Below are 27,448 nucleotides of genomic sequence, written 5' to 3'. Positions count from 1 at the left end.
TTAGAGAGAGACTTTCCACGAAGCCGCGCGCCGCAGCGGGAGAAAACGTTTCGCTTGGAAAGGTCAGCGAGCGAGCAAGCGACAACGAAGACGAAGACTATGGACGATCCTCACGCGTTCCGCGGCTATTAAAGCGAATTTCCTTGATCACAGGCTTCGGCCGACCCCGTTCGAGATTCCCGATAGCTTCGATCGCGTTTTAGTCGCCTGGCTACCTCTTCGCGAACGAGTGTTTATACGGTCGGCCTGTTAGCAACGCGTAAACGCCAGAAAAGGCGGCCTCCCGGTAACCCGGAAACTCGCGCCGGCTCTCATAAATAAGATTCAAATATCGCGAGTCTGCGCGCTAAAGGTGCCTCCATTGAGCGCATTGTCATCCCGGGCTGATATATGCGCCATTTGTTCTCTTGAAAATTCGCTTCGCCTAGCGCGCCGAGAGATTTCCGTCGCCGAGAGATCTAATCAAGCTACGCGTTGTCCCGCTTCACAGCGTTTTCTTCGGGTGGGGAAAAAGAAAGGATGCGGCGGGGAGAGTTTCACGGAACTATCTTCGATCAGGAGTCCCGTGAAAGATTCACGTTATAAGCCATGCTACCCTTCCGGCGTCAATCGTTCGTGACGAAGGGTCGCCGATGAAGTCAAACGGAAAACCGACCGGCCAAAAGCTACACAAAGTTTTGCGGCGTCTACCGACCGATGCAAAGAGGGTTGCCAGGGGCAGGACGAAGCACTAGGCTCCGAATTGTTTATGCTAATTCGGTGAAATGAAAAATTAAAAAAACTGCGATTTATTTCATAGAGATAATCATAGAGATGATGTGCAGTTTTCGGAATAGTGTGCGCTAGCTGGATGAAATCTAAAATTTAATTGGCGGAAACTAATGCCAATGGTACTTCCTCACGAGTAGAGGGATCGAACATGATTTTCTAAAAATATTGAAAAATTAGTTACTATCAACTGGCAGGATTTGGAAAATAAGTTTACATACTTCTACAGTCTGAAACACGGGAATTATATTGTCGTGCTTTTGTGTGTGAAACGACCTTCTTTCGGCAAGCGAAACGTTGGGTTTTGTCCAGCAATCGCGTAGTATAGTTCGAAAGAGCGTGTGCGACGCGACGGTAGCGCCTTCGACAAGGTCCGCCGTGTACGCGCAACCCTCCTAACAGCGGTGTCGACGAGTGGTGGAGGGTCGTCAGACAGTGGGGCGGCGCGGCGGAACGGGAAACTCTTTCCGCGAAAGTGTCGGGGTGGATTGTCGGTGTCCATATGGAGGCAAACGAGGCGCCGTGTTAGGCAGCCCGGCCTGCACGGACGCCTAGGCTGTGGTCGTCGACTAGGAAAAAGCATCGGTGTTGTCGGCGACAGGCACGCACGGGGTCTTCTCTGGTCGATGGCTACGAAGCCAGAGGGAAAGAGAGGGAGAGAGAGAAACAGATATTAAATCCGGTGAGTGGCGATGTTGGCCGAATCTATGGAAAAAGAGAGGAGGCTCGATACAGAGAGAAAACGCGAGTCGAGGGCGCACGGCTTCCTAAATGGGTCAACCCAACCCAGCAACCCGATGTGTGTGCACTCGGTTCCTCTTCAAGTCCACTGCATGGCCTAGTTTTCCCGAGGGTGGCCAAGCGGGAAGGCACGCGACCTCCTCGTCGACGAGAACGACAACGACAACGTGAACGAGAGTGCACGCGGCGGCAGCTGCATTAACGCTCTTGCACCCTCTGTTCGTAGCCGTGCTCGTCGTCGACGTCGCTATCGTCGTCTCACGGCCCATCCGATCGAAGCTCCCTGTCGGAGGACAAAATAATAATGAGATCCGCGTCGTCGGGGACGCATTGATTGTCTCGCGATTCGAGCACGGCCAAACCCGAAGAGGTGAGAGGGTCGCAGTTGCATTCTCCTCTGGGAACATCCTCCATTGCAACGCGGAACAGCCACCCGCACCGTGGATAATCCGTCCCGATGCATCTTGTTCTCTTCGTCATCTCTGTTGATATTCCGTGAATCGCACGCGAGAAACCCCGACGGAGTGGGATCGCGGACACCTCCACGCGACCCTGAATTCAATTATCGATTCTTCGAGAAAAATACACGGCGGTGCGTTCCCGATGCACCCGTGCGAGTCGCCTCGTTTTGGTCAGCTGGCCACCCCGTTGTGCTCTCTCCTCCGAAGGGTGCAAACTATGCACCAAGTGCATCGTTCTTTCCTTTCCGGACTCTGTGTTGTGCGCTTTTTAGCCATGTCGTCCGAACGAGCGGTCACTAATTGACCCTCCCCTATGCGAGAGAGGCTCTCGCCCCGCGAGGCACGGTTTCGTCTTGATTGGATTAGAGCGTTCCGGTGCATGTGGAAATCTAATAATGTGCATTTCCGTTCTCATTATAGATAGACGAGTGTTGATTGCACGCGAGAAAAATGGCGGCCAGCAAACCACCTGAAATGAATTACACGTGCGAGATCTGCGGCCTCGAGGGCTTTAACGACGAGGAGATGAGGTCACACATGGTGTTCTATCATCTTCAAGGAGCCGCGAACTGCCCTTTCTGCGACCTCGGCGAGATCTCGCCCACGGAAATGTTGGTGCACGTTAACAGTGCTCATTTGGACTACTTAACGCCGAGGTATAACCAATTCCGCTGCTTGTTTCGGCGAGTTTCGTTTCAGGTGATCTTTCGTCGACGCAATCTGGGATTTAAATTATAATGATCACCTGGAAAATGGCGGCAAAGAAGTCTTAGATGTCGCTATCTTTGTGCCTTATGGGGCTGTTGTTATTCTTTACTGGAAATCCTTATTGACAACAGTACCTTTTTAATAGTTAAATTTCTTACATATGAATGGACGAAAATGAGTAAACTCCAATTACAAAATTACAAATGTTTATTAAATCTGTATCATTCAATATTTTTATTTAAAAACTTTAATCAATCACATCTTACCAAGACTCTGAACTCTGTTGTTATTATGATTGTATTAAGAAGAAATTAATTACTAGTCATGACTATAAACATGAGAATAACGAGAACTGTACTTTGTATAGATACTAAAAGTAAAAGTACATAATTGTATATTAACTGAAATTAGATAAATGATAAACAGACAAGAAGCAACCTGGAAGCAGAATATTCTTTAGATGTGTCTGTCCTTAATAGAAAGTAATATTTTCAACTTCATCTGTTATAAAAATTGGTTAAATGTACAAGTTTAAATAATAATGGTACTTATTTTTGTTGCAGCACCCCAGAGAATGACATGATGGCATTCATCGATGACGATTCATTGGTGGATGACCACAGGCATGACGAATGTCGTGGTCCTTCGCCATCCATGTCTCTACGTCCACCTCTTTTACAAAATGGCTGGGGCAGCTCGTCCAGTCTACGTGTTAAGTCACAACCAGAACCATCAAAGTCGGAACCGCATCATTCTAGTTCTAATGTGAATAATAACAATAACAATAACAACACTGGGAATGTCAATAATGGTATCAAGAAGTTTAATAAAATATTTTATGTTTTGTACCAAGGAATATGTAAAATGATTAAAGATTTTGTTCCAGTGGTAGAAGGAGCAGCTGGTCATGGTTCTCCGTTGCGCTCAGGCCTAAATCTGCAATTGCGTTCCCATGCTACACCAAAACTTCCAGTTCAAGAGTGCCCTATGTGCCCCTACAGTTCTGATAGTCCATTAAGGCTAGAAGAGCATATCAATCGGCAACATTTTGATCTCACTTCGCCATCCTTTCCACCTGAATCTCCACCATCTCGAGACGGTGTCTTCAACTGCCCTCTGTGTATCACTTCGTTCCCGAACTCTTCTGATCTTGAGCTACACGTTAATATAGAGCACAAAGATATTTTGAGGTATATAAAAATCTAAACGTTTGTACCACAACCAACTCCAAACCGTACTACAAGGTATAATTTCTTTACGCAGCCCTGCAAATGGTGCAGCTTCGCAGTCTGACTTGGCAACTGTTGGCAGTGACACTCCAGCGTGTCCAGTTTGTTTTAGTACTTCGTTTAAAACCAACGATGAGCTGACTGTGCATATCGAAGAGCACTTTAGCAAAAAAGGTACTCCATCTCCCATAACTCCAGACTTGTCCACCGACAGACTGCTAGCAAAGGACATGGAAAGGCGTGAGAAGGAAGTTAGAAAATTGCGAGAACAACGCGAATTTGAAATGTTGAGAGCACAGTACGGCATGGACAATCAGGGCAATTTTAGAGAACAAAGTGTCACTAATATGCAGCGGGCTGTGTATTCCGGTGAAATGACGATCGCTGATTATTATGAGAGGCAGAGTGAACTTAGAGTAGCCGAAAGTAGTGGTATCGACGACGGCAGTTCTTGCACACGTGGTAATAACATTTTCTACAAACATTATTGTGTCTTAATAGTATAATATCTTATATATTCCTGTCCCAATATTCTATAGGACTCGTCTCAAAGATACGAGCCGTTAGTCAAGCATGTAGCAACGTGTTGAGCACCTGGATGTGTTCCACTGTAGATCATTATGCAACTACTTATGGAGACAAGGGCTGGGGATGCGGATATAGAAATCTACAAATGTTAATTTCGTCGCTTTTACAACATACAGGGTATAACGAGTTAGTTTATAAAGCGTGGAGCTCTGGTCTGGGTAGCGGTAGTTCCACTAAAAACCCGCTCCGAAGTTCTATACCGTCTATCTCCAGACTTCAAAAGATGATCGAGTTCGCTTGGGCTCAGGGTTTTGATACTCAAGGAGCGGAACAACTAGGCGGTAAACTGGTGAACACTAGGAAATGGATTGGTCCCACGGAAGTAGTTATATTGTTATCTAGCTTGAGAATAAAGTATGTATTTGAATTTCTATGATTCGCTCTCAGGGTATATTTATTACATAATAATGTGCTTCAACGTGCAGATGCCAGCTGGTAGATTTTTATAGACCAACCAACGCTGATGGTGGACATCCAGAAATGTTTCATTGGGTTTTACAATATTTCCAGCGGTGTGACGATTTCAAACCACCTCTTTATCTACAACATCAAGGCAAATGTTCATGCATTGAAAATAGTAGAAAAATTCTATTGTATCTCGATTCTAAAATTTTTATTTCTATTCACAGGACATAGCAGAACAATAGTAGGAGTAGAACAATTGAGAGATGGTTCAATAACAATGTTAGTACTTGACCCAAGCCATAGTCCAGCACAAATGGCACAGTTTAATAGTACAAGTAGCGCACTAGGTGCAATGCGTTTGGTCCGAAAATCGATCGCCGCGATGAAAGCGAGGCAGTATCAGGTCGTTGCAGTGACCGGTATCATGGAAACCGAATTAGAGTACCAAGTGAGAAAATATTTACCACGTTCCTTATACATTTAATTAACCGCACGTGCAGCCGATCGTATAAATAAAAGAACAATGTTTGGACGTTTTTCAGCAAAGCAAAGTATTACGTTTGATCCGCGTGCCCCAAGATAGGTGAGATTTGCTGACCCGAAAAGGAGTTAAATTTTGTGGAAAGATGATAGACTGCCTCAAACCAATTTTGTCCAGCATCCTTAAAGTTACGTGACCGCAATGTTCTAGGTTTTATCATTAAGAGAATTTGCTCCACTGTAGTAGTTGCAAAAATATTATTTAAACGATATATTCTTGCATCTCTTAGCCGTCAGAAATCGACTGGCTCCACGAATTGTGTATAATCTAAGCCTGCGTCGCGGTTCAGAGTTTTGGAGCTGAATTACGAAATTGTGAACGAGAGAAACAGAGAGAGAGAGAGAAAGAAGTCGCAAAAGTTGTAATTTCTAAAGAAACATGTGTGTTTAAATGTCGCGCGTATTGATCCTCTTCTTTTTCTTTTTAAGTCCACGCTCAGCTCTGGAAATACTATATTACGATGTGTGCTTGAGAAAAAGAAAAGAAAGTTTCAGTGACGGAGTATCTAATGGATAAAGTTAATTCGATCGCCATTTCTTGTCCACAATGTTCTGCTCAATTTTCGTCGCACCGAACGGGCTGTGCTAAGTTTTAGTCGACCAATCGTCCTATGCCAGTCGGTTGCATCAGCGAAAAAAGCCATGGCAGAGCTTGGGAAACAAGACTCTTTCGTAGCTGTGATGCTGTTATCGATTTTACGCTAATCAATTATAAATATTTTTGAAGGCACTCCATAAGGTCGATACATTGCAGAAAGCAACATTGTCTCCGCGCTTACCTTCTCTCACCTGTACTCTACATTTTTAATAAACTCTGTTGTCAAAATGTTGTCAATTTAGTCAATGAAAACAAAGGAAATACCAATAACAAATAATGACGCGCACTACGATGAAAAACTTTTATATATATATCGTTACGAGCAAAAGCTATTCCTTGAGATATATTTTCGTTATCTGTTGCTTTTTCATATTTCTGGGGTGTCTACAAGAATGGACAATGTATTTCTATATATATATACATATTAAATATATGTTTATCTATATATACATAAACACATACTTGCACAGTCTTCGTTACTATTACATTTCACTCACTGATACATAAAGTACAACTACTTTCATACTAATTATACATATTATATTTAATTATTCAATTAATTTAAGGCTACCCGTACGTTAGCTTGTAAGTTTAATGCAATGCTGTGACCGAAGAAAGGAAGTAACTACAGTCCATTTACATGTTACTTATTTATTTGAAAGAGTTGTAATTGAGTAAATGATTATTATGATTACTATCATTATTATATTTATTATATCTGATAAATTGTACTGATATATTATATATATATATATACATAAGATCTATTCGTTATAGTTGAAGAAATATTTGAGACCATTGGAAAGTTTGATGTTTCATTACAAAAATGTTGTATTATGATTTCATAGCTTTAATCTGAAGAAAAATTTGTCTTTCTGCTCAGTAGGACCAGATGCAATAATTACAACTGACAGCAAAGATATAAGAAGATTATTAATGCCTGTATTGTATTTTGATGTATGCGGATTAAGGATATGTTTATCGTTTTGGAGTGTTCAGGCAAATCAAGCTGTGGAATTGTTACGCAAGTGTAAAAAAAGAAACTTCGTATTAACCACATGTCAAATTAAAATATATGCTTTGTTAGAATTCCCAAAGCATGACTAATTGTTCTATATACCAAATTTTACTACAATCAAAGTAGTTTTCCACATTTACACTTCTTTGTTCGCATTATTCTACAAAAAAACAAAATATAAGCCACAGATTTGATAGAAATTAAATACTGTATTTATTATGGAAAATATTCAGAATAATATTTTCATTTTGATAAGTACTAAATTAATCACAGAAAGTCACTTCAATATCTACAACCTTAGCATTTATTATAAATTTTCTTTAGTATGACTATTTACATAAACTTATATATTAAATCCCAAGGCTCGCATACAGGCTTTATGTGCTTCTATCAAATGCCCACAATTCTCTTCGCCTTTAGTGATAATGCTGAAAAGGTAAAATATTTAATGTTATAAAATATATGATAAACTAGAACAGAAGAAGGTTAACTAAGTGATAAAATACATAAGAAAATCGATTGCTTCGAAACTTTTCGTATTAAATGTAGGATTACCGTGAAAGATTTTCTTATTATTATAATAACATGTCATGATGTAATATTCGAAAATGTTGAAATTGAAATCGGTCGTGTGCGTACCATTCGTCTCTAATTTTCTTCGTTTCAGGACAAGCACAACATGGCTTTAGTGGTTTATCGGATTTTTCTGCATTCGTGGCTGGTGCACTTGTTTCAGCCGGCTTCTGACTACTGTTACCCATTGTTATTCTATATAAATTTAATTCGTGTAAAATATACAGTAATACCTGGTAATACTACATCAGATTCACTATGCAGTCAACTGAGTCAGCATGTGTGCACGACACTGACACAAACCAACACAAACTGACATAGAAATATCGAATGATATCGAAATCGAAGTATCGAAGATGAAACGAGGAGACTGCCTTTATATAGTTAGGAAGATCAATACAGAAATCGGTGGCACCAGAGAGTTCTCTGGTGGCACAGATGAAATACAGTCTCTGTGTAATATTAGTTCCGACCGATATGGTAGGATGTGACACAGAAATGGTAATGGGATTCTAGCTGTCTGGTTCCAGGATGAAAAAACCTGAAAAAGAATTTGAGAATTTAAATTCATCAAAAATATATTTCTTGCAATTGATGCAGTCAAATTTTCATTTTACAATACTATACCTCGTCTGTGATTGCACAGTGTAAATATATGTGTGCATTGGAAACTAACCCAGCTAACCAGGCGTGCCTTGGGCAAGCCGTGCCTAGGGCACAGATCGGCAAATCATTGTCCAATCTACGCTCGGAGGTGCTCAAGTCCCGATTGGCTTAATTTTGGACGACCGTAGGACCAGGGTTTGGACATGGGCATGAGGTCGGCATCAGGTCGGCACGAATCGGCCGAATGTGCCTTTGTGGCAGCACTGTCGCACTGATGTACCGCATGCCGAATATCGTTTTACAGGTGAAACAAACAATTCCAATGCCGCTTTTGCAAAATTCACATGTTTTTCTATAAGCGAGGGTGAAACTAATATCCTAATCGCGATATGGAGCAACAAAAAATGAGTATACACATTCGGAGCTAATATCCCGTACATTACTACCGGGCCGGTATATAAGAGAAATTGGCGAAAAAAAAAATACAAATTTTATTTATTTCTCACATTTGTTATTTTTCCTAGACTGCGGATCTTTATGCGAAATAAAAATTGTCTGCATCGATTGCAAGAGACATAATCTAAAATTTGCATTGCCGTACAATTTTCTTTACAGTTCAATTTCAACTAATTGAATACACTTATATTTTAAAGATGATAAATAAAAATGATTTTATCATCTCCGCGCGAATGGCAGTACTCGATAAGTACTGTCCATCTGATTTTTCTAGACGCCCGAGGCCAATAGAAGAATATTCAACTTTTAAAGCGACCGAGTTTCGCCAATTTCTCTTATATACCGGCCCGGTAGTAATGTACGGGATATTAGCTCCGAATGTGTATACTCATTTTTTGTTGCTCCATATCGCGATTAGGATATTAGTTTCACCCTCGCTTATAGAAAAACATGTGAATTTTGCAAAAGCGGCATTGGAATTGTTTGTTTCACCTGTAAAACGATATTCGGCATGCGGTACATCAGTGCGACAGTGCTGCCACAAAGGCACATTCGGCCGATTCGTGCCGACCTGATGCCGACCTCATGCCCATGTCCAAACTCTGGTCCTACGGTCGACACTAGCTCGGCATATGCGCGCACAGGAGGTCGACCAAATTTAGATTTTTGGTTGGCTGGGAAAGGACGTTGATTTGGAATTTTATATTTTGGTATAACTTATAATAATTGCACAAGCGATATATATTACAATAAAGAGTTAAGGCTGTGTACCATGTATCGAATATTCTAATATAAGAATTAATTTCTCTTTTCATTGAGTCATGCTTTATGAGTCTATGATTCGGTGGATTCGGATCGTCATGGTGCATGGGAAGTCCAGGAGATTGCGCGTGCTGAATTTCGTATTCGCGAGGGAAGAGTTTAGTTTGCGATTTATTTAGAACATTTATTTCTTGATGATTTGTTATATGAAAAATTACTCATGCATAGTGTGATCTGGACAAGTTTAAAACGGTGAGTAAAACCCGAAAAAGTTGCATAGAATGCGTGTCGCATCGAATTTTAGTAATTTGAAGACAACTAAACGCGTGTTAACCTTGTGCACGTTTGACGTAAAAAGGTGTATCACACGTTTTACCAACGTTTGATTGATCTTGTGAAATGTCAAGAAGTGTTCGGACGAAATTTAATACCCCGAGAGTATATTTGACAATTATATCATTTGTTGATACGTAAATTTTTATTGGGAACGTGTAAATGAGGTTGTTGATACGATCGATTTCAATACACGATATTTGACATTTTATAAATGTAACTGTTATAATCTTGATCACTCAACTGAAGCAAAGGATTGCAAAAGTAAATAGACAGAGGTAAAAATGTTTATTAATGATATTTAATCAAGATGTTTGTGTTGTTATGTACCTAAATTTGATTTATTAAGTACTGCTATTATATATTCGTGATTCAGTCAAAAATTGAAATTAATATTTACGTCCTATATAAATAAATTATATTTAATGAATAAGAGGGTAATAACAATAGTGGTTAGTACTTATTATGTGTCTAGTTATTTTTGTTCTTGTTAGGTCACTTCTCCGTTAAATATCATTTATTTATACAAAACTGTTAATATCAAATGCAAGTTTAGTCTAGATAATGTATATACAATGACAATGTACATTTTTTTACTCCAACTATATGTATACAGGTTTCCTTCGACGAAGCTGTTAATAAGTAACAATACAAATCTTAAGAGTTACAATGGATCTCTAGTCAGAAATATACAGATTGCGATGCTAGATGAGGAAAAAATTTTTGAAGTTGAGATGGCACAATCTGAATTTCATACATTGTCTTGGTTGTACAAGGCTGCTCCTTGTTTTCCTGTAAATGCTTCCAAGGTAAAGACGAAGAAAGAAGTAAATAAAAAATGAAATAAACAGATAAAACATTCAATACATTTTCCTTTTCAGATTACAGTAATTCACGAGCCCAGCATATTTTATTCAACACTTGTAGAAAAATGTAAAAATGCAAAGAAAAGAATAGTATTTGCATCGCTATATCTAGGCACAGGAAAATTAGAATCAGATTTAGTAAGTATACTTGGCAACTAAAAGCATAACGAAAAAGAGATAATTGATTATGTTGTTGTTTTCTTATTTTATAGATAGACGCTATAGATCAAGCTTTAAAATTAAGCAATGGTAACGTTGAAGTTAAACTATTGCTAGATTACATGAGAGGATCTAGAGGTAAATTAAATTCGCGTAAAATGTTGGAACCCTTGCTTAATGGTAAATATGGTCATTGCTGTCAGATATTCCTGTATCACACCCCTAAGTTACGAGGTATCTTAAAGATGATCATCCCAGATCGTTTCAATGAATTAGTAGGATTACAACATATGAAATTATATATGATAGATAACGATCTAATAATTAGTGGGTGAATAATCAAAACAAATTTTTAATTTCGGACAAGGCTACTCTACCGTGCACAAACTGAAATATAATTTCACTCTTTTCAGTGCTAATCTTAGTAATGATTACTTTACGAACAGACAAGATCGTTATTTTGTGATCAGGGACTGCAAAGAGCTTTGTGATTTTTACAGCGAACTAATTGAAAAAGTAGGAGAATTTAGTTTTCTCCTTCGACCAGATGGTACAACAGTATTAAATTCTACCGCAAATGCTCACCCCTTTAAAGACAAACCAATAAAATTTATTGAAGAAGCCGCACACAGTGTGAAAACTCTTTTCCAGAGGGAATTAGAGAAACGTTCCGATGTTGAAAAAATATGTATGTAAAATTTTATTATAAACATATATGTATATATGTATGTAAGTATAAATTGTTTGAGACAAAATGTTAATGAAAATTATCTCGACAGCCAACAATTCCGACGCGGATACGTGGATTTTCCCGTTGATACAAATGGGTCAGTTAAATATATACCACGACAGTCAGATAACATTAAAACTTTTACAAACAGCACAACCCGGTGCAATACTTAGACTAGCGACAGGCTACTTTAATTTGACTTCGGAATATAGCGATGCTTTATTTAAGGATTGTCAAGGAACATGTCATCTTCTGACAGCACATCCAACTGCCAATGGTTTTTTCTGTAAGTTGAATCAGTATAGATAAAAAATTCGATTTCTCGATCTTAAAACAGATTCTATATATCATGTTTAGCTGCAAAAGGTGTTGCTGGCGGTATTCCGGCAGCCTATACAAAAATAGAAGAATCGTTCATTAAGCGTTGTTCTAACATGGGTCAAGAAAATAGGATTAAATTGTGGGAATTTATAAAACCTGGATGGACATATCACGCGAAAGGATTATGGTATTCGTTGCCTGGACAAGAAAAACCGAATCTTACCCTCATTGGATCGCCAAATTTTGGTAAAGATCATAGTTAAAAGAAATACATGATGTATAACATAACATATAAATGTCTTCGAATTACTGGAAGAATATTGATTTCAGGTTACAGATCGGTAAGCAAAGATTTGGAAACTCAAATTGCTGTGATGACAAAAAACCAGACTTTACAGAATGAATTACAAAAAGAATACGAACGGTTATTTGCATCTGCAAGACCAGTAACAAAGAGAACATTTTCGGAGCAGGATAGGATTCCTCCGTCTTGGGTATGCGCCGCGGTAGTTCTATTTAAATATTATTTTTGAATAATATGTTGTATGTGCAGAATGGTTACTGTACCCAATTGAAACTGTATTTAAATTATGTAAAAGAAGAAGTTAATTTATACGAGTTTATAATACTCCCTGGATGACGAAATACGTTGACTGTATAAAATAAAGATATAAATAAGAACCATTCACAATCGGATTATTGATTTATATAGCCTTTTTTTATATAAATGTACAGTGTTTAAAATTAGTGAAAAAATATAAATAAAATGTCTGATAGCCCTCCGTTAATAAAAATAATTGATTTGATCGGTCCATGTTATATGGGTTTGATAAATAAAAAGTACATTATTCTGAGGTTATACTGATAATAATTATTTGCTGATTGACATACTATCCTGTATGGAACGTGATAAAACTTTATAGTACTATGATTGCGGCGTTTTATACGAAACGTCGATACGATAGAAATTATTCGAATTAAACTGCAGAAGTAATATAAGAAAAACTGTTCGTAACCACTTGGAATAGTCATTGTCCACTATTGAGAGTCGCGGTTCACGCGACCCCAGAAGATTACTGTTTCGATGACACTTTGCACAAATGATTGAATCGGTTTTGCACTAGAGATTTCCAAAAATGGCAGATAGAGGAAAGTTTCTTCCACAAAATTTTTATTTGTCGTCGATAACGAATGTCTCTTCCTTGACGAAAAATTCGATTACTTCTTCCTCCACATTCTTCGAATCAGAATCTAATTCATCGGTATCGATATCTGGAGAAAGAAAAAATATTTTTGATATTACACATATTAATTACTCGAACTTAAAGCTGGAAAGATTATTTTGTTACGTACTATTACGTAATTCTAAACGTCGTTTCTTTTGGTTGTTCCATTCTTGTATGCGTAGCGATCTATATTCTTCGAATGACTTCATGGCCGCACATCGTTTCTCAATCAATTCCTACAAAATAATTTAATTCGTAAACTTGTTCTACAAATTATAGATATGTACCGCTTTTCTTTAATTAAATACCTTCGAAGCACGCGTTAATCGCATGCGATCTTTGCTCTCGAATTGAGCAGAATATTTCTTTAAGTTCTTCTTAATTTCTTTAATTTGTTCTGCCGTCAACAATGTTGGCGGTCTCGGTCGCCATAACAGTTGGTTGAATTGATTAAGATTAACTCTCTTCAAGATACGTCCCTGGAAGGTCCATATCCAGTATCCATTATCAACGCTGGTCTTCCAGCTAGAAACAGCTGTTACAACGTATCTGTAACAATAATCGTTTTGTTCATTAATATCTGAAGGTGATACAAACATAAATGAACGTCTTCCTGTAAATTTCACAACATGCAACATACGCCCTTCTTCTAGACATCTATTCAAATATATTCTCACCGCCCAGTAGGGTCCCATTCCACGTCAGACGTTTGGTAATGGTCAGTCGAGTTCATGATAGTAAAATCGTTAGTGTCAATGAACTCCAAAGCACCTGCCATGGTTGTCAATCCCGCGAGAACAATAAATTGTCCGGAAGGTGACCAGAACAAATGGTTGCAGGCTTTCTTCTCCAATTTCTCTGTTATATGAATCACATATTTATACATACAATACCCTTTGTTATGTTATTAACTGTTTAACAATTCATGAGACTTACTGAGAAGTGCCGGCTGATGGCCGTACCGCACTTCATAAAAACTGACATTTACACTTGGAATTTCGCCATGAATAATAGCGAATTTACATCCAACAGGTTCCCAAGCAAATGCATGGATTGGTTCTTTTATTTCAACACTGTCGACAGGGATTTCTTTTTCTCGCATATGGAAAATTTCAAAATTATACGACATACCCTGGTAATAAACCTTTAAATGATTATGCATATACAATAAACAGTTTTTCAGAAATTGTATTGGTAAAAAAAAGAAAAAAAAATAGTATAAGTACCGTATACTTCTGCTCGGTTTTTTCCTTGCGTTTGGCGAAACGGTCTACTTTCACGCAGAGATAATCTCCAGACTTTTGCCAGTAAATCTTACAGTCGGCTACGTTAAACAAATTCTTGTTACGTATTTCATTACGACTGAAATAAAATCATCATTAATGTTTGTACGAAGGTACGAATGCATGCTAAATCTATCAAAGTTATTACTTTGGAATTTCGAGGAGAGTCACTCTAGCTGGTACATCTTTGTCCTCTGGTACCCAGTAGGCAAGAATGTTATCTGTTGGTGACCAACTGAAATCTCTGATTCCAGGAATCTTTATACTTTTTTTATCTAACAATCCAAATGACTGAAAGTTTATGAGTCAATTAATAATAATTCGAATAACTGTGTCGTGTACAGTACTAAAAATGGAAAGCATACCGGTGTTTCATAAACACTCAAAATATCTTCGCCCATACGAGCAAGGTATTTATCATCGTATGACCATCGGAAGATGGGCCACACGGAAGAACCGTCTGCATGGAACGAACGTTTTTCCTGAACGGTTAAAATGTCCCAAATTACGAGTCGCTTCTGATCAGAACCAAGATCAGTTCGAGGAGTGTAAGTCACTAGGTAACGTTCACAAGGCGAGAAATCAATGCATTCGACACCCTTCTGACTGAATTTCGCTTGTTGAAAAAATTGTGGACCTCCCCACAATGCAACACCCAATTTGTGAAATGTTGCCAAATATGTTCCCAACGGAGACCATTTGACATAAGTCTCTGTCCAACGCTGTCCAAAATAAATAATTATTGTACACAAAATGGACAATTCAATTCACAATTCATATCATAAGGCTAAACAAACAATATCTTACAGAACGTTCTTCAAGCAATGTTGGTTCTGGAGCAGAGTTCTGCCAAACCTGAACAGTAACACTTGGGCCATTACCACAAAGTACACAAAACTGATCATAAGCATCTGGTTCTAAAAGATAGTAATGTAAATCTGTTGCTGCTTTAAACGGTTGTGGTTTAGGTGGCTCCCACTCTTCAGAAATCTCTTCAAACTTCTTGAAATCAGTAAACAAGTTTACTTTAAACGTGTGTTGCTTGTCAATTTTATAATTATTTATAGATTGAGCGGCTGTTAAGGCATTCAGAGGATTATTGTACTCTAGAAATGTGTATCTGCAATCAAAAAAAAAGAAAAATTTAGAGTTGTATTTGTTTGTCCAATCAATATATAAGACTTTTCACAATATCGTAAAATAAAACAACAGCATAATACACAGATTAAAAGACAATATGTGTTGTAGATGTTAAAGCAGATAAACGTACCCTTTTGTGTGACCGTTTTCATTCTTAGGATAGTATTGGTTTACTATCGTACCAAATTTTCCTAAGACTTTGCTAATGACCGATTGAAGTTTTTCTAATCTTTCAGGTTCAACTTGAGGAACACCGTCAATGACAATTACCGATTCCACTCCATCTGTCTCAGATGGTTTTAGCTTCAATATGTCACCAAGGAGTTCTACAAATGTAAAAAGCATAAACACATTTTTTTCTGTTCATATTCTACGAAGAGGCATTATATTGCAATGTGTGTGCTACATTCTAACGAATTTCGATGAAAGAGAAGCAAAGTACTCGTGATTGTAGAGGTTATGTACGCGTGCCACATTTGCGAGTACGCGTAGCCATGCCTTCAATCACTGCACCGCAGGTTGTGTTTCGTTTGATTCATTAAAGATCAGGTTTACCGTCGTCGGTGATATCGTCGACAAATCCTTCAGGGTCACTAAAATTTGATTCTTCGTCGTCGTTCGATGTATCGTCATTATTTTTCACAGAATCTTCGTTTTGAGGCGTTTTATCCGCCAACGTCTTCTTCGCCATGATGGAAACCTCTAAGCACACTGAGTATCGAGTGAAAGTGGCAGCAGGTCACCTTTATGCACTTTGAGAGGTGGAAGTGGTCAAAATTATATACATTTGATTCGCAATAAATGATGCTGGTCAATGTTATCGCAATCGCATTGATATTTATCGTATCGATTACGATAATTTTATTTTTCCTAATCGGTCTATGGATCGTGAAATTCCTGCAAATTACAGTCAATAGCTTCCATATTGGTCAATGGCGGGGCTGTAAATGTACTGAGAAAAAGAATCGAATAGAATTCTTACATATGTTATAATGATTTCAATCGTCTAGGCAAGAATTGATTACAGTAATTAAACGTTTTGAGATAATAGAGATAAGATATTATAATGAAAGCTGCTGTATAGTCGCAACGTGTTTGGGCACATGTGCTTTCTACTTGCGAGTTTAAATGTAAAACGTTGTCAGCCCTGATGTTCATTATTGTACGAAGTTCACAGTTCGCGTAGTCACCTTTGCATTTTGCAGATTTATATATATTAATTTATTTATTAACAAATTATAGTCTTATAATACTTAAAATATTAATATCCATCTATGAATGATTATGCGGAACGAGTTAGTGAAAATATGTATTTCTATATTTTTGTATGAGGTTCTAATACCTTTATTAGAACGGAGTAAACTATTATACTAGAAGTCTAAATTAAAGAAACTATCTTTCTTAACAGGTGAAGGTTGGATAAAGTAGGGAATACAATTTTTTCTGTATTTAAAACATACTTTTATTAAAGTATTATATCATTGTTTAATCTTCTTCTTCTTCCGGAGCAGCTCCACCGCTTCCCTTGCGCAGGTTCTTCCTCTTTACACGGCCAGGTCTGCCACCACCGAACGGCGATTTCAGTGAGAAGTCAATGTGCTTCTGCGAATCTAAACGCACGATGAACGATGGAATGTTCACCACCTGTTTGCGTACTCTGAAACAAGACATATCTTTCACGTTTGCGTTTATATTCATAAGACTAATTGATTCTCCTTTTACTTTTCCGTATATTACTTTTTAGTTATTTAATAATCAAAGTAAATACCAATTATTATCAAGGTGTATAGATCCGCTAGTACAATGACAGACGTTGAGTGCCAGTTTCCTGACACTCAAGTGGCCTGTCTGAAATAAAAACAGCTCTCAAGATTAACATCGTAATTGCTCATCCATATTTAAAAGTCAGTTTTTAAAAAACATTTTCGGGTATCAACCGGGTAAATCGTTTGGATACCTGCGGTAGTCAAAAGACTATTATGTTCTAATTGTATGAATGAGTCAATCATTTGTATTAGTATCGTTGTTGACAGTAGATACATATTCTTTAAAATGTCTCCTGATTATGAAACCAGAATAGTCATCAGATAGATCTAAACTGGTGATTATACCAGGAATTTGATATCGCCTTAAAGATTAGAAACCATCTGTAAATGACCAGATATTTCTTGCCCAAATTTTAAGGCTTACAAATATCCGCGTCTGAAAATACCAACCGGATGTGACGCTGGCGAATGAGCACACGAGCGTGATGAATAGACTTGGCGAGTCCCAATTTGAATACTTGGGTTTGAAGACGCCTCTCCAAGAAATCTTCGATCTTCAAACCGAGAACGTAATCGAGCTTCATACGGCTCTCATCCAATACACCGATTCTTACCAGACGACGCAACAGAGCGTTTCCTAAGAACAGAAACTTTAATTAAAAAGAGTAGACATACGAAATATAAATATGAACTGAAAATTGGTATTCAGTACAAACAGTGAATCCTCAAAATTTTAGGTCAAGAGGTGTCAGAATAGTATATATGTTATTATTCATCATGTTTTTAACAGAAACTCTATTGTTAATGGAAATTAACAATTGTACGTTTATTACAAGCAATTGATGCAATACCTTCGAACAGACGTTTGGGATCTTTCTCTTCAAGAGTAAGAAGCTCACGAGCAGCTTTTCTGATGTTTGCGAGAGTGTACTTGACTCTCCATACTTCGCGTTTGTTACGCAGACCGTATTCACCGATAATACGTAACTCCTGATCTAGACGAGCCTTCTCATAAGGTCTCCTGGGTGTGACGTAAGTCTTCGAAAAGACTGACGGAATTCGTCCGTTTACCATTTTGAATAGTCGTTACCTAAAAATAATTAAACAAATTAGTAAAATCTTTAGTAGAAAAAATAAAATTATTAGTCTAATCTGTTTTCCAAACGGAAAATTTTCAAATATATCGCCAATCATAATAAATGCCCATTGTATTCTATGATCTACGATTTATTTAAAATAGAATGAACAACTATTATATGAGCACTAATAACCTCGTTATAATTCACAACCTAACAGTGTGAATATTAATAAAAAGACTTCATTTAATTCCACTATATTAAATATAGTTATGTGTGTATGCGTTTATGTTAATTAGAACTATTAAGATACCGCAAATGCACTAAAATCTGACTAAGAAGAACCGAGACACGTGGTTGAAAGGTTACACATGCATGTTCGACAAACTTCGTAAAACGAAGGAAAATTATACTAAATATTATTCGAATTTATATATTTTTCTAATAAAGCTATTGTAACAATGTCTTATACCCTTCAAATATAACGATTTCAAGAATACTTAAGGAATAAATTGTACTTACTCAGTTACCTAAGTACACCGACTACTCGTCGTCACAACTGGAAAAGAAATGGCCGAATCTCTCGGATCTGGGACGGAAATTATGTCTACAGCGAATGCAGCGCCGGATCTGGAAATTCAAACTATTTTCACGAGAACTAATTTTAAAAGTGCAGTTCCCATTGTAATTTACTTTTCATACAAAATATTGATAAAAACGTGTATTTAATATCTTTCACAATAAAAAATATATTTTATGTGTATCCTAAACACGACAAAACATTATTAATTAAATAAAATTGCTACATACGGTTTCAGTTTCAATGTACATATATTAAATTTGAATTTTTAGTGAACAATTCTAATTTTATATATAAAATAAATCTATTTATATTAAACTAGTACATTTTAATCATTATGTTAACTATTACGTATACTATTTAGATAATATCTATTTTAAGTATCATCTCTCTAGATGTGATAAACACAAAATAGATGTAAATATAATATCACAGCCTACTCTAGTACTAATATTTATTTAGCCACATATGTCGAGGTGGCCACAAAGAAAACTTATGTGTATATAGTAATTGCTAGAATTTCCACGCAATCTATTTACCAGCGGACTGTGTCGATTAATTTTTAATTGGGAAATATCGCTGCAGATTTGGAGCAAAACAACACGTCACAGAATACGTACAATGTCATATGCAATTATAATTGACAAACATCGAAGGCGAATTTATTATCTCGGAGACAAAGACTTCTTTACATTATAGATAACGAAAACTTTTATCAGTTCTGAATATTTCAGCTATATACCTACGTTTTTATAAATGTTATAGACGGTGTTTTTTATATTATAAATATTTAAAACGAATGAACATGCCAAGTATGTGTTTTCACAACAATAATCGTACTTACCGCTAAGTAGTATAGTTGTAAAAAATAAAAGAGAATATGCGATGAATTAAGTATACAACTTCGAATGGTAGAGTTTTTCATTCTAACCTAAATAGTAATGACTTTTTCATGCATTAGTTTCGTCTTTTTTTTTGGACTATTATACATATTATTTAATTGTTGTAAAACGTTTTAAGATACGTTTGTAAACAGCAATTTGTGTATTGGTCGTTTTATCGTACAATAAAACGTTTTAATATATATATTTAAGGAATATATTTTTAAAACTTCTGTATCAAATAGATAAGCCACAGAATGGAGTAAAGTCACGTTTACCACTAAGTCACGTTTAATTCACGTTTCAGTTTGATATATCGGATTTTTTGCACGACTATGTTTTGATATGCAGGGTTATACTGTTGACCCCGAAAGTGGTGAAACGAAGATAAGAGAAGATGTAAGTAGCTGTCACGTTTTCAATGTACTCAGTATCTTATTGACACCAAAGGGAGCATAAAGAATAGTTTAGTCTCGTGATTTACTAAGGAATACTTTGATTCACTGCAACTCCAAATATATATTTATTTTCCAAGTTTCCGGTACATTTTGTATTGTCATGGAGGCTGTGGTATCTGTAAGTACTTCAATTTCGTACTTTGAAGTATGAACTTGTTTTAAACTATTATTTCGTATGTATAAAATTCATTTCCAGTTATGCAAATTAGAATAATAGAAATACAAACTCTTTCTTATTACAATCGTACAAAAAAATCTTTTGCTTTCCTAAATTATCGAGGGTAACGCACAGAATTATTAGAAATGGGAATTTCAATGGCCTTAAATAAAATTTATTTTCTATGAACAGTGAATAAAATAAAAATAATTTAAATATTTCTATGAGAAATATATATACCTCTAATTACAAGAGGTGGATGGGGGATGATTAACGTGGAGCTGTATCCACCATTTAGTGTCTCATGTGTTCATTTGCATTATGAGTTTGCGAGAGTTTGATGTCCCAAACTTACATGTACAAGCTGAAAAAGAAAATAAAAAATTATCTATTCTACGACTATTACGAACGTTGAATTATTATAAAATTAAATGCGTTCGTGCTTTTAACGAGATCAAGTAGAAAAACTCAATTTTATATTTTTGCATGGTACAGTAACGATGTAATAAATAAGTATTTAAGTTACAACAGTATATAATTTTTCCACATAAAAATTTCATAGTTCACAATGGCTTGTGTGTTATTGATAATACTTCACAAGTAACAAGTACAATTAGTATATCATGCTCGTAAAGAAGAAAAAGTTGTCCTTACAATTAATGATAACCCATGGAACTTTATTCCATAGATAATGGCTATATTGACGTTTGAAAGGAAATTTATAATTCACGTGAGCAAACTCGTGCATGATAGTGCGTAACGACATACATATATTGTAATGACACTGACACTGATATGCTAATATCTACTTGCTTCATTACAAATTTATCGTTTCAAGCTTATTTTTGTAACAAGATTCTCGAAATATTTTATGTTCTAAAATGCAATAATCATGGAAAAATATTTTCTATTTTTATAGTACCCTATTTTGAAGTCCTTTCTTGCGGGATCACTGTCTGGCACATTTTCAACAATTTTGTTTCAACCATTGGATCTTATCAAAACAAGACTTCAAAGTAGAGTAAACCTTCATCTCGAGTGAGTAAAAACAAATGATTCTTAATTTTCAAATTGCTTTGCTCAAAATAATTTGCACCTTGTCATATTTTTTTTTGTTAGTTCTCAAAAAAGTGGGACTGTGGGAACTGTAATCCATATAATTCAAAAAGAAAATGTGTTCGGACTCTGGAGGGGTATAACACCGGTAAGAAGATAATAGTTATTCAATTTAAATATGCTGAAACAGGAATCTTCATTGAAAATATTTTTTGTAGTCCATTACCAGAGTTATTCCTGGGGTAGGACTGTATTTCTCAACGCTACATTGGTTAAAGCACACATTCCAATTAAAAGATCCTCTCACGTCTACGGAAGCCATGTTTTTAGGCATTACCGCAAGATCTATGTCCGGTGCATTATTAATTCCAATAACAGTAGTAAAAACGCGTTATGAAGTACGTATGCTCGACAACTTTCAGATTAATAAAAATTGCATAGAAGTCAATAATTTGGTGATAACAATTTAATTTTATAGAGTGAAGTGTACAAATACAATAGCATAAGGGAAGCATTGAGATTAATTTACAAGCAGGAGGGAGTGAGAGGACTTTCAAGCGGATTAGTTCCGACATTGTTAAGGGATGCTCCGTTTAGCGGTCTCTATCTTATGTTTTATACTCGATTAAAAAATATCGCAGAAGAAGCAGGTAAGTGCTACTAAAAGAAAGAAAAAGAACCATTAAATTTCTACACGATGATTATTAACGAATATATTTATTTCCAGATTTACCATGCGCCAAATCGTCAGCTCCGATTCATTTTAGTTGTGGAATACTAGCAGGAATATTTGCTTCTATTATCACACAACCAGCGGACGTGATTAAAACGAAGATGCAGTTATACCCGAATGAATTCACAGGCGTTCGTATTGCAGCATTCAGGGTTTACAAGAAATATGGCGTGTTAGGATACTTCAAAGGCATTGTGCCACGAATGTTGAGAAGGACGCTAGTGACTGCTATGGCTTGGACTGTATATGAAGAGGTAGCATAACTTTTTTTCGAATCGTTTTCACTTTTTATTATTAAGACAATTCTAAAACAGATCACACTAATTATTTAATATATTATTTTTAGGTTACAAAAAGTATGGGGCTTAAATAAAATTGTTCCGACTGGATGATATGCTATAAATTGTTTTGGTATTTCTGTTGGTATGAAAGCTGGGTGAAAGTAAACAATTTATACACGGCAAATTGAAAGTCGCTCAGCCAACTATTTACACTTGATGTACAGTATTTTTAGTTTGTATAAAGATTTGATAATAGCAGACAATTGTAGTATAGCAAATATTACTACTATGTACAGTATTTGGATAGAGTATATATCTTACCGCTCGATAATTCATTAATGATGTATATACTTATTTAATAAATTATACAGTTCCTTCAATAATATACAATGTTATACAATCTCACTGATCCATTCATAATTATTGGGTTCTGATCGTTTTTAGAAGTATTTGTACGTCTTTTTTTGTTTTAAATAACCGGATGCTTTCATTGCAGTACTGTTTTATTAATTTCAATTAACAATCTTACGAGTATTACAATGCAAATTATAGATAATTTACCTTGACGTCTGTGTTTTAATATACATATACTAGCATATATATACATATATACGTGTATATGTACATATACATACAGATAGTTTAAAAATAACATTTGCATCAAATATGAATAAATGCTAGTAAATCTGTTTTAAACATATCTCTCAATATTTGTGATATAACGTTGACAATGCTAATTAAAAATCGAACTTCATGATACTTTATTTCTCCGTAATCAATTTAAAAACAGCGCGACATGGTGAAAATTAATTCAGGCGTAGTTGTATAAAAATCACGATTTCATTTGAATTTGTAGATTATGCAAAATCTTTACCTTAATATTATATTAAGCAGTGTGCAAAGTGAGCCTGTTGCATTGGTTACATCCCCATGGTATGTCCTCTTTAGTCTGAAAATAGACAATACATTTTTTAGAGATTATGCATCCAGCACTGTTTTCTTCTCATATTAATTTCGATTGTTACCAAACACCTAGATAACGAGTATTTGTATATTATTTGTTAACCTTGCCTTAATACACGAAATAATTAAAAAAAAAAAGTATATCATACTTCTGTCGGCTACATGAGTGGGAAAGCAGATAAATTAAAAGTGATCATCTTTGATTGTAACATCGAAGACAAAGATAAATTGATCATCTATCGCGAATGTAAAGATCAATATAACAAATGTTAGTATTTAAAACATCAAGTATTTGAGTAGATACTTTCCCATGAATAGAATTTCATTCGTATCGATGTGACAATACAAGATGATATCTTCTGTTGAAAGCTATTATTTTTGTAATCTGGTCTTTGTGTCGAGTTGCTTCAAGAAGCAGATTATTAAATGTGTGTACCATTTATTATGAGCAAACACGAATCACACAAATATAGTACGCGTATAAAGTATGAGAGTCTTCTATCAAGCCGAAATGAGGACACGGCAAAAAGAATGAGACAAGATACGATTTAAGGGGATCTCCTCGGAGCACCATATACATATATAATACATGATTCCATGATATGTGACCTATCATCAACCTTCGAATCGATGTACGATGACGCTAAAATATCACGACTCTCTAATTAGAAAATTTGACTGAGCTTCGCCTACGTCCTGAGTCTATCAGAACTAAAAATAGCGAAGAAAAATGGCATGCAAAGGGAAGAAGAGTATTCTCCATAATACACATGATAAAATATTTCATGAAAAAGTTCCGAAGAAAACACATTTATATGATTTGCGACTATATGCCAACTTATAAGCCCAATGAATTCGTTCGCTTCATCAATCATAGCCGGGACGGCTGTTAAATGAGTATGGTTTTATATCATCTGGACTATACATGTGGATTCATTGTTCTAAAAAGTTGAATTATTAAAATTACTCTCCGTTGGACCTATGCAACATAACTTCCCTCGCTAGGTGGTAGACAGATATTAGCTCGGCTTTAAATTGAATAGGCTCCAATAAATCGCAATTAGGGAATAAGGAAAGTAAGAGCAGGAATTTGTTATCGTAACTTTTAAAGCACTCGAGTATCGCTCGAAAATAAATATCACCGTTTTCAAAATGTCTAATTTTCCTAATAAAAGGACATGTTTGGTATTATCATTCCGATATAAATACCTCAGAAATGCGTAGTAGAAGCTAGGATTGTATAGTCACAGTCACACAGGGCACTGTTGTGGCAGGTCTACGGAAGTAGGCACTGTTTTCCTCCACTAAACCACTAATTTCTTTTTCGATAAAAAAGCTATGCTGTCGTTGAAATTATATAATTGATTTACCCTATGAAGACATTAAACCGATCAAAGCAAGCATAGGTATACCTTCTCCTATCTTGCTCTGTAGACAATATCTATAATACTACATGATAAGAATACCTTTCGTATGGGAACGACTTTTACTACTCCTTGCTCGACATTACCTCGATGCACCTTTTTTCAGTACTATGTTACATAGAGCAAGCACGTCACTTTGAAAATTAAACGCTGTACAATCAGGTCCATATGAAATTTAGTAAGAGTGTTTCTCCGATTAATAGGCAGGACCAGAGACTGGCTCGCTGTGACTATGCCATTCTTCAAAATTACAGATAATTATCATGTATAAATTATGTGCATCTAATGAAACTCACCTGGTAAAGAACCTGTACAGTAATTGAGACGAATATGGTATATTGTTTAGTGCATACCTGGCTTACTTCTCACTCACTAACCAATCAAGAGTAGTTACTTGTGACTTCGACTTCTAGATCGATGGCGACGACGAGCGTGATGACTCGAGCTACGATGATCACGAGCTCCTACCATTTAGTTCGTATCATTTAATAACTTTTTTTTTCGATTTCTACATTCAGAAAATGATTAGGATAATTTACCTTTATCTCGATGACGTCGATGATTATCATCATCTCGATGTCTCTCATGCTTATCTCTGGATCTGCTTCTACTTCTATGTGCAGCATTTCTAAATACGACATTCAATATTTATATCAGGTATTCAATAAACAATCACTATGCAGGTATTGCCATAGATATAGTTACCTGTGACTGCCTGAGTCGTGTCTGCCTTTGTCATCTTCGCGCCTACGACGTTTATCTCTTTCTCTATCTCGATCTCTGTCCCTGTCTCCGTCTCTTCTTCGTCTGTCGAGATCTTCATTAGCACGCGCCCTCTGTTTCCTGTCCTCTTCTCTTCTTTGTTCTTTCTCATCCCGGGCTTTCTCACGTTTACTCTGCAAAATTGTATTTGTAGCTCCAACATCTTTCATCGTATAAATAATTAAACACAATGTTTGTATTATACGCATCAAGTTACCATGATCTCTTGGAGGGCACTTTTCAACCTGGCGTATCCAACATGTTGTTTACCCATTAAATGATCGTCGATTCGTTGCTGAGCATCGCCAACAATAAGAAATGCACCACACACGTCGCACACCTCCATCTGTTTTTCTTGCGCAGCGGCCAATTCAGCGGTCTAAAACAAATTGTTTCTATATTCACATATTCTTAAAGTTATTCATTCGATTATAGATTGTGTAATATTTACTTGATTATAGTGACTATTGTCATTAGATTTACGGAGTGTTTCCCGCTCTTCCTTTAACTGGTCACATAATCTCATTAGGCCTTGCGCTTGCTCTACATTGCCTTGTATACCGCTTTGCTCTGCTTCCTCTACCAATTTATTAATTTTCTCAGTTAGCAGAGCAATCTGTTCCTCGTTTCTTTGAGTTTGTGCTGGTGTTAGAGTAGGCTATATACACAAGAAACATTATTAGTCTTGTCATTTATTTGTGTAAACTATTTCTCTAACTAAATTATTCTTACCGCCTCTGTTCTTCCGATGAGAGCCAAACGTTGCTTTCCCTTAATGATCTTCCTTTCAACTTCGTTCAACATACTTTGACAAAATCTGATGAATTCGTCTTCGTACTGTTGTTTCCGATACGAGTATGGTGCTTTCTCGAACAGCTCTCTGGCTTCATCATCATGCACACGGGAACAGGCACCCAAATCTGCTCTTGTGTTGACGAATAGGTCATGAGGACAAAATTTCACTAAATACAATTTACAGAACTGAAACGGGAAAAGAATGGAACGTTTAAGATTAAACTTTATATATATATACATATAGATATATAATACATGTTATATATTCAATTTATATGTGTGATCGTGATCCTGTATTACGAAAACCAGCTCGAATTGAGAGCCAGGACCTTCTGTAGTTTATTTTCAAGGGTTTCAACACACGTTGAAGCGAAAAACGATTTTACAATTTTCTGGAATTTTACAGTACCCTAACCCCTTAACGATCACGTAATCGGGGTAAGATTTTCGAGGGCCTACCTCCGGATCTTCCCAATTGAGTTCCTTTGGTTTTTCATTGGGAAGGACGTTCCGGTTTCTTCCCATGAGCTCGTCGAGCAAAGCAGCAGCAGCAGCAGCAGCCATATTCCGAAAATCTTGGTGATCGAATGTCGTTTAGCTACACGACTTACGCCAGGATGTATTTATCAATGACGAATGCGAGGCAATAAACGTGTTGTTTGTTGTTCACGTGAGACGGACAATGAATAACGAGACCGTGCGAATCAACTTGAAATCGAGACAAATCCACGCAAGCATTGAGAGACTCAAACGAACTGACGACACTCACACGTTCTAACTTCTAACCCCGAAGTTTTCCTTTCGGAAGGCAGCAGTGATGCAAACAATATGGCGGCACCTTACACACGAAACATGCGTGAGAGCAAACAATGCTAATTCCAGATCCGCATCTGTCCAATTCACCGAACAACGAATGTTAAACAAATTACGGCCTCCGCTGTATTTCTGTCAACTGTTTCTCGAAATTCTTTCACAGATCAATACTCTCGAAGGAAAAAAAAGAAT

At 36.5% G+C, this 27,448-nt stretch overlaps 7 protein-coding genes across 18 annotated transcripts; 3 read left to right on the top strand and 4 right to left on the bottom strand.

Moving 5' to 3' along the window:
- The first annotated feature begins 1,108 nt into the window (after window positions 1–1,108).
- On the top strand, window positions 1,109–6,801 carry LOC143215300 (zinc finger-containing ubiquitin peptidase 1). Of its 5 annotated transcripts, none has more exons than XM_076437335.1 (9): window positions 1,109–1,879; window positions 2,391–2,626; window positions 3,242–3,489; window positions 3,565–3,868; window positions 3,942–4,369; window positions 4,447–4,849; window positions 4,921–5,048; window positions 5,125–5,348; window positions 5,443–6,801. In XM_076437335.1, the coding sequence occupies exons 2-9, from the start codon at window positions 2,421–2,423 to the stop codon at window positions 5,485–5,487; spliced, it is 1,986 nt and encodes a 661-aa protein (XP_076293450.1). In that variant the 5' UTR covers window positions 1,109–1,879; window positions 2,391–2,420; the 3' UTR covers window positions 5,488–6,801. The 5 variants fall into 5 exon arrangements, with proteins under 5 accessions (XP_076293450.1, XP_076293449.1, XP_076293451.1 ...); XM_076437334.1 differs by having other exon boundaries at window positions 1,109–2,310; XM_076437336.1 differs by having other exon boundaries at window positions 1,110–1,450; window positions 3,942–4,366.
- Window positions 6,502–7,989, bottom strand: Cox17 (Cytochrome c oxidase copper chaperone COX17). Of its 2 annotated transcripts, XM_076437353.1 has the most exons (3): window positions 7,696–7,989; window positions 7,394–7,484; window positions 6,502–7,216 (listed from the first exon to the last, which is right to left on the bottom strand). In XM_076437353.1, the coding sequence occupies exons 1-2, from the start codon at window positions 7,815–7,817 to the stop codon at window positions 7,400–7,402; spliced, it is 207 nt and encodes a 68-aa protein (XP_076293468.1). In that variant the 5' UTR covers window positions 7,818–7,989; the 3' UTR covers window positions 6,502–7,216; window positions 7,394–7,399. The 2 variants fall into 2 exon arrangements, with proteins under 2 accessions (XP_076293468.1, XP_076293467.1); XM_076437352.1 differs by having other exon boundaries at window positions 6,502–7,484; window positions 7,696–7,987.
- Window positions 7,990–8,309: 320 nt separating this feature from the next.
- Window positions 8,310–12,553, top strand: Pgs1 (Phosphatidylglycerophosphate synthase 1). Of its 3 annotated transcripts, none has more exons than XM_076437339.1 (8): window positions 8,310–9,705; window positions 10,403–10,595; window positions 10,668–10,790; window positions 10,865–11,142; window positions 11,225–11,499; window positions 11,591–11,827; window positions 11,899–12,108; window positions 12,193–12,553. In XM_076437339.1, exons 1-8 carry the CDS (start codon window positions 9,674–9,676, stop codon window positions 12,393–12,395), a joined length of 1,551 nt encoding a protein of 516 aa, XP_076293454.1. In that variant the 5' UTR covers window positions 8,310–9,673; the 3' UTR covers window positions 12,396–12,553. The 3 variants fall into 3 exon arrangements, with proteins under 3 accessions (XP_076293454.1, XP_076293453.1, XP_076293455.1); XM_076437338.1 differs by having other exon boundaries at window positions 10,668–10,794; window positions 10,869–11,142; XM_076437340.1 differs by lacking the exon at window positions 8,310–9,705 and adding an exon at window positions 9,724–10,064 and having other exon boundaries at window positions 10,668–10,794; window positions 10,869–11,142.
- Window positions 12,554–12,707: 154 nt separating this feature from the next.
- Window positions 12,708–16,393, bottom strand: Eif3b (eukaryotic translation initiation factor 3 subunit B). 2 transcript variants are annotated; one of them, XM_076437331.1, is made up of 11 exons: window positions 16,067–16,393; window positions 15,642–15,837; window positions 15,179–15,491; window positions 14,737–15,093; window positions 14,520–14,662; window positions 14,315–14,450; window positions 14,025–14,220; window positions 13,766–13,946; window positions 13,397–13,637; window positions 13,216–13,324; window positions 12,708–13,134 (listed from the first exon to the last, which is right to left on the bottom strand). In XM_076437331.1, the coding sequence occupies exons 1-11, from the start codon at window positions 16,200–16,202 to the stop codon at window positions 13,034–13,036; spliced, it is 2,109 nt and encodes a 702-aa protein (XP_076293446.1). In that variant the 5' UTR covers window positions 16,203–16,393; the 3' UTR covers window positions 12,708–13,033. The 2 variants fall into 2 exon arrangements, with proteins under 2 accessions (XP_076293446.1, XP_076293445.1); XM_076437330.1 differs by having other exon boundaries at window positions 14,025–14,232; window positions 16,067–16,389.
- A 555-nt stretch (window positions 16,394–16,948) lies between these two features.
- Rps9 (ribosomal protein S9) lies at window positions 16,949–18,989 on the bottom strand. Of its 2 annotated transcripts, XR_013010346.1 has the most exons (5): window positions 18,876–18,989; window positions 18,129–18,367; window positions 17,728–17,914; window positions 17,280–17,468; window positions 16,949–17,168 (listed from the first exon to the last, which is right to left on the bottom strand). XR_013010346.1 is itself a non-coding variant. In XM_076437351.1 (4 exons), the coding sequence occupies exons 2-4, from the start codon at window positions 18,349–18,351 to the stop codon at window positions 16,997–16,999; spliced, it is 582 nt and encodes a 193-aa protein (XP_076293466.1). In that variant the 5' UTR covers window positions 18,352–18,367; window positions 18,876–18,989; the 3' UTR covers window positions 16,949–16,996. The 2 variants fall into 2 exon arrangements, 1 of the variants encoding a protein (XP_076293466.1); XM_076437351.1 differs by lacking the exon at window positions 17,280–17,468.
- A 389-nt stretch (window positions 18,990–19,378) lies between these two features.
- Window positions 19,379–22,898, top strand: LOC143215307 (mitochondrial glycine transporter). 2 transcript variants are annotated; one of them, XM_076437349.1, is made up of 8 exons: window positions 19,379–19,745; window positions 20,122–20,213; window positions 21,349–21,467; window positions 21,549–21,633; window positions 21,704–21,883; window positions 21,964–22,135; window positions 22,213–22,472; window positions 22,565–22,898. In XM_076437349.1, the coding sequence occupies exons 2-8, from the start codon at window positions 20,160–20,162 to the stop codon at window positions 22,589–22,591; spliced, it is 897 nt and encodes a 298-aa protein (XP_076293464.1). In that variant the 5' UTR covers window positions 19,379–19,745; window positions 20,122–20,159; the 3' UTR covers window positions 22,592–22,898. The 2 variants fall into 2 exon arrangements, with proteins under 2 accessions (XP_076293464.1, XP_076293465.1); XM_076437350.1 differs by lacking the exons at window positions 19,379–19,745; window positions 20,122–20,213 and adding an exon at window positions 20,220–20,390 and having other exon boundaries at window positions 22,565–22,897.
- On the bottom strand, window positions 20,258–27,435 carry LOC143215305 (luc7-like protein 3). Of its 2 annotated transcripts, XM_076437344.1 has the most exons (9): window positions 26,903–27,433; window positions 26,381–26,629; window positions 26,100–26,306; window positions 25,866–26,027; window positions 25,592–25,782; window positions 25,426–25,514; window positions 24,672–25,350; window positions 23,374–23,448; window positions 20,258–20,793 (listed from the first exon to the last, which is right to left on the bottom strand). In XM_076437344.1, the coding sequence occupies exons 1-7, from the start codon at window positions 27,005–27,007 to the stop codon at window positions 25,277–25,279; spliced, it is 1,077 nt and encodes a 358-aa protein (XP_076293459.1). In that variant the 5' UTR covers window positions 27,008–27,433; the 3' UTR covers window positions 20,258–20,793; window positions 23,374–23,448; window positions 24,672–25,276. The 2 variants fall into 2 exon arrangements, with proteins under 2 accessions (XP_076293459.1, XP_076293460.1); XM_076437345.1 differs by lacking the exons at window positions 20,258–20,793; window positions 24,672–25,350 and having other exon boundaries at window positions 22,850–23,448; window positions 26,903–27,435.
- Between the last annotated feature and the right edge of the window lie 13 nt (window positions 27,436–27,448).

Source organism: Lasioglossum baleicum, chromosome 13, assembly GCF_051020765.1.
Source record: "Lasioglossum baleicum chromosome 13, iyLasBale1, whole genome shotgun sequence".
NCBI classification, from domain to species: Eukaryota; Metazoa; Arthropoda; class Insecta; order Hymenoptera; family Halictidae; genus Lasioglossum; species Lasioglossum baleicum.
This window is presented reverse-complemented; position numbering and strand designations above follow the sequence as displayed.

Coding starts and splice junctions, on each gene's coding strand:
- LOC143215305 (XM_076437344.1), bottom strand. CDS start 27,007: ATGGCTGCTGCTGCTGCTGCTGCTTTGCTCGACGAGCTCATGGGAAGA. Junction 26,630..26,902: donor TCAATTGGGAAGATCCGGAG/GTAGGCCCTCGA, acceptor TTCCCGTTTCAG/TTCTGTAAATTGTATTTAGT. Junction 26,307..26,380: donor TCATCGGAAGAACAGAGGCG/GTAAGAATAATT, acceptor TTGTGTATATAG/CCTACTCTAACACCAGCACA.
- Rps9 (XM_076437351.1), bottom strand. CDS start 18,351: ATGGTAAACGGACGAATTCCGTCAGTCTTTTCGAAGACTTACGTCACA. Junction 17,915..18,128: donor TCCCAAACGTCTGTTCGAAG/GTATTGCATCAA, acceptor TTCTGTTCTTAG/GAAACGCTCTGTTGCGTCGT. Junction 17,169..17,727: donor ATTCGCCAGCGTCACATCCG/GTTGGTATTTTC, acceptor GTCTTGTTTCAG/AGTACGCAAACAGGTGGTGA.
- LOC143215300 (XM_076437335.1), top strand. CDS start 2,421: ATGGCGGCCAGCAAACCACCTGAAATGAATTACACGTGCGAGATCTGC. Junction 2,627..3,241: donor TTGGACTACTTAACGCCGAG/GTATAACCAATT, acceptor TTTTTGTTGCAG/CACCCCAGAGAATGACATGA. Junction 4,370..4,446: donor CGGCAGTTCTTGCACACGTG/GTAATAACATTT, acceptor AATATTCTATAG/GACTCGTCTCAAAGATACGA.
- LOC143215307 (XM_076437349.1), top strand. CDS start 20,160: ATGCAGGGTTATACTGTTGACCCCGAAAGTGGTGAAACGAAGATAAGA. Junction 22,136..22,212: donor AAATATCGCAGAAGAAGCAG/GTAAGTGCTACT, acceptor ATTTATTTCCAG/ATTTACCATGCGCCAAATCG. Junction 22,473..22,564: donor CTTGGACTGTATATGAAGAG/GTAGCATAACTT, acceptor TATTATTTTTAG/GTTACAAAAAGTATGGGGCT.
- Pgs1 (XM_076437339.1), top strand. CDS start 9,674: ATGCATAGTGTGATCTGGACAAGTTTAAAACG. Junction 9,706..10,402: donor ATCTGGACAAGTTTAAAACG/GTGAGTAAAACC, acceptor ATATGTATACAG/GTTTCCTTCGACGAAGCTGT. Junction 10,791..10,864: donor GAAAATTAGAATCAGATTTA/GTAAGTATACTT, acceptor CTTATTTTATAG/ATAGACGCTATAGATCAAGC.
- Cox17 (XM_076437353.1), bottom strand. CDS start 7,817: ATGGGTAACAGTAGTCAGAAGCCGGCTGAAACAAGTGCACCAGCCACG. Junction 7,485..7,695: donor AAGAAAATTAGAGACGAATG/GTACGCACACGA, acceptor TTACCTTTTCAG/CATTATCACTAAAGGCGAAG.
- Eif3b (XM_076437330.1), bottom strand. CDS start 16,202: ATGGCGAAGAAGACGTTGGCGGATAAAACGCCTCAAAACGAAGATTCT. Junction 15,094..15,178: donor CATTGCTTGAAGAACGTTCT/GTAAGATATTGT, acceptor TATTTTGGACAG/CGTTGGACAGAGACTTATGT. Junction 14,663..14,736: donor TGAGTGTTTATGAAACACCG/GTATGCTTTCCA, acceptor ATAAACTTTCAG/TCATTTGGATTGTTAGATAA.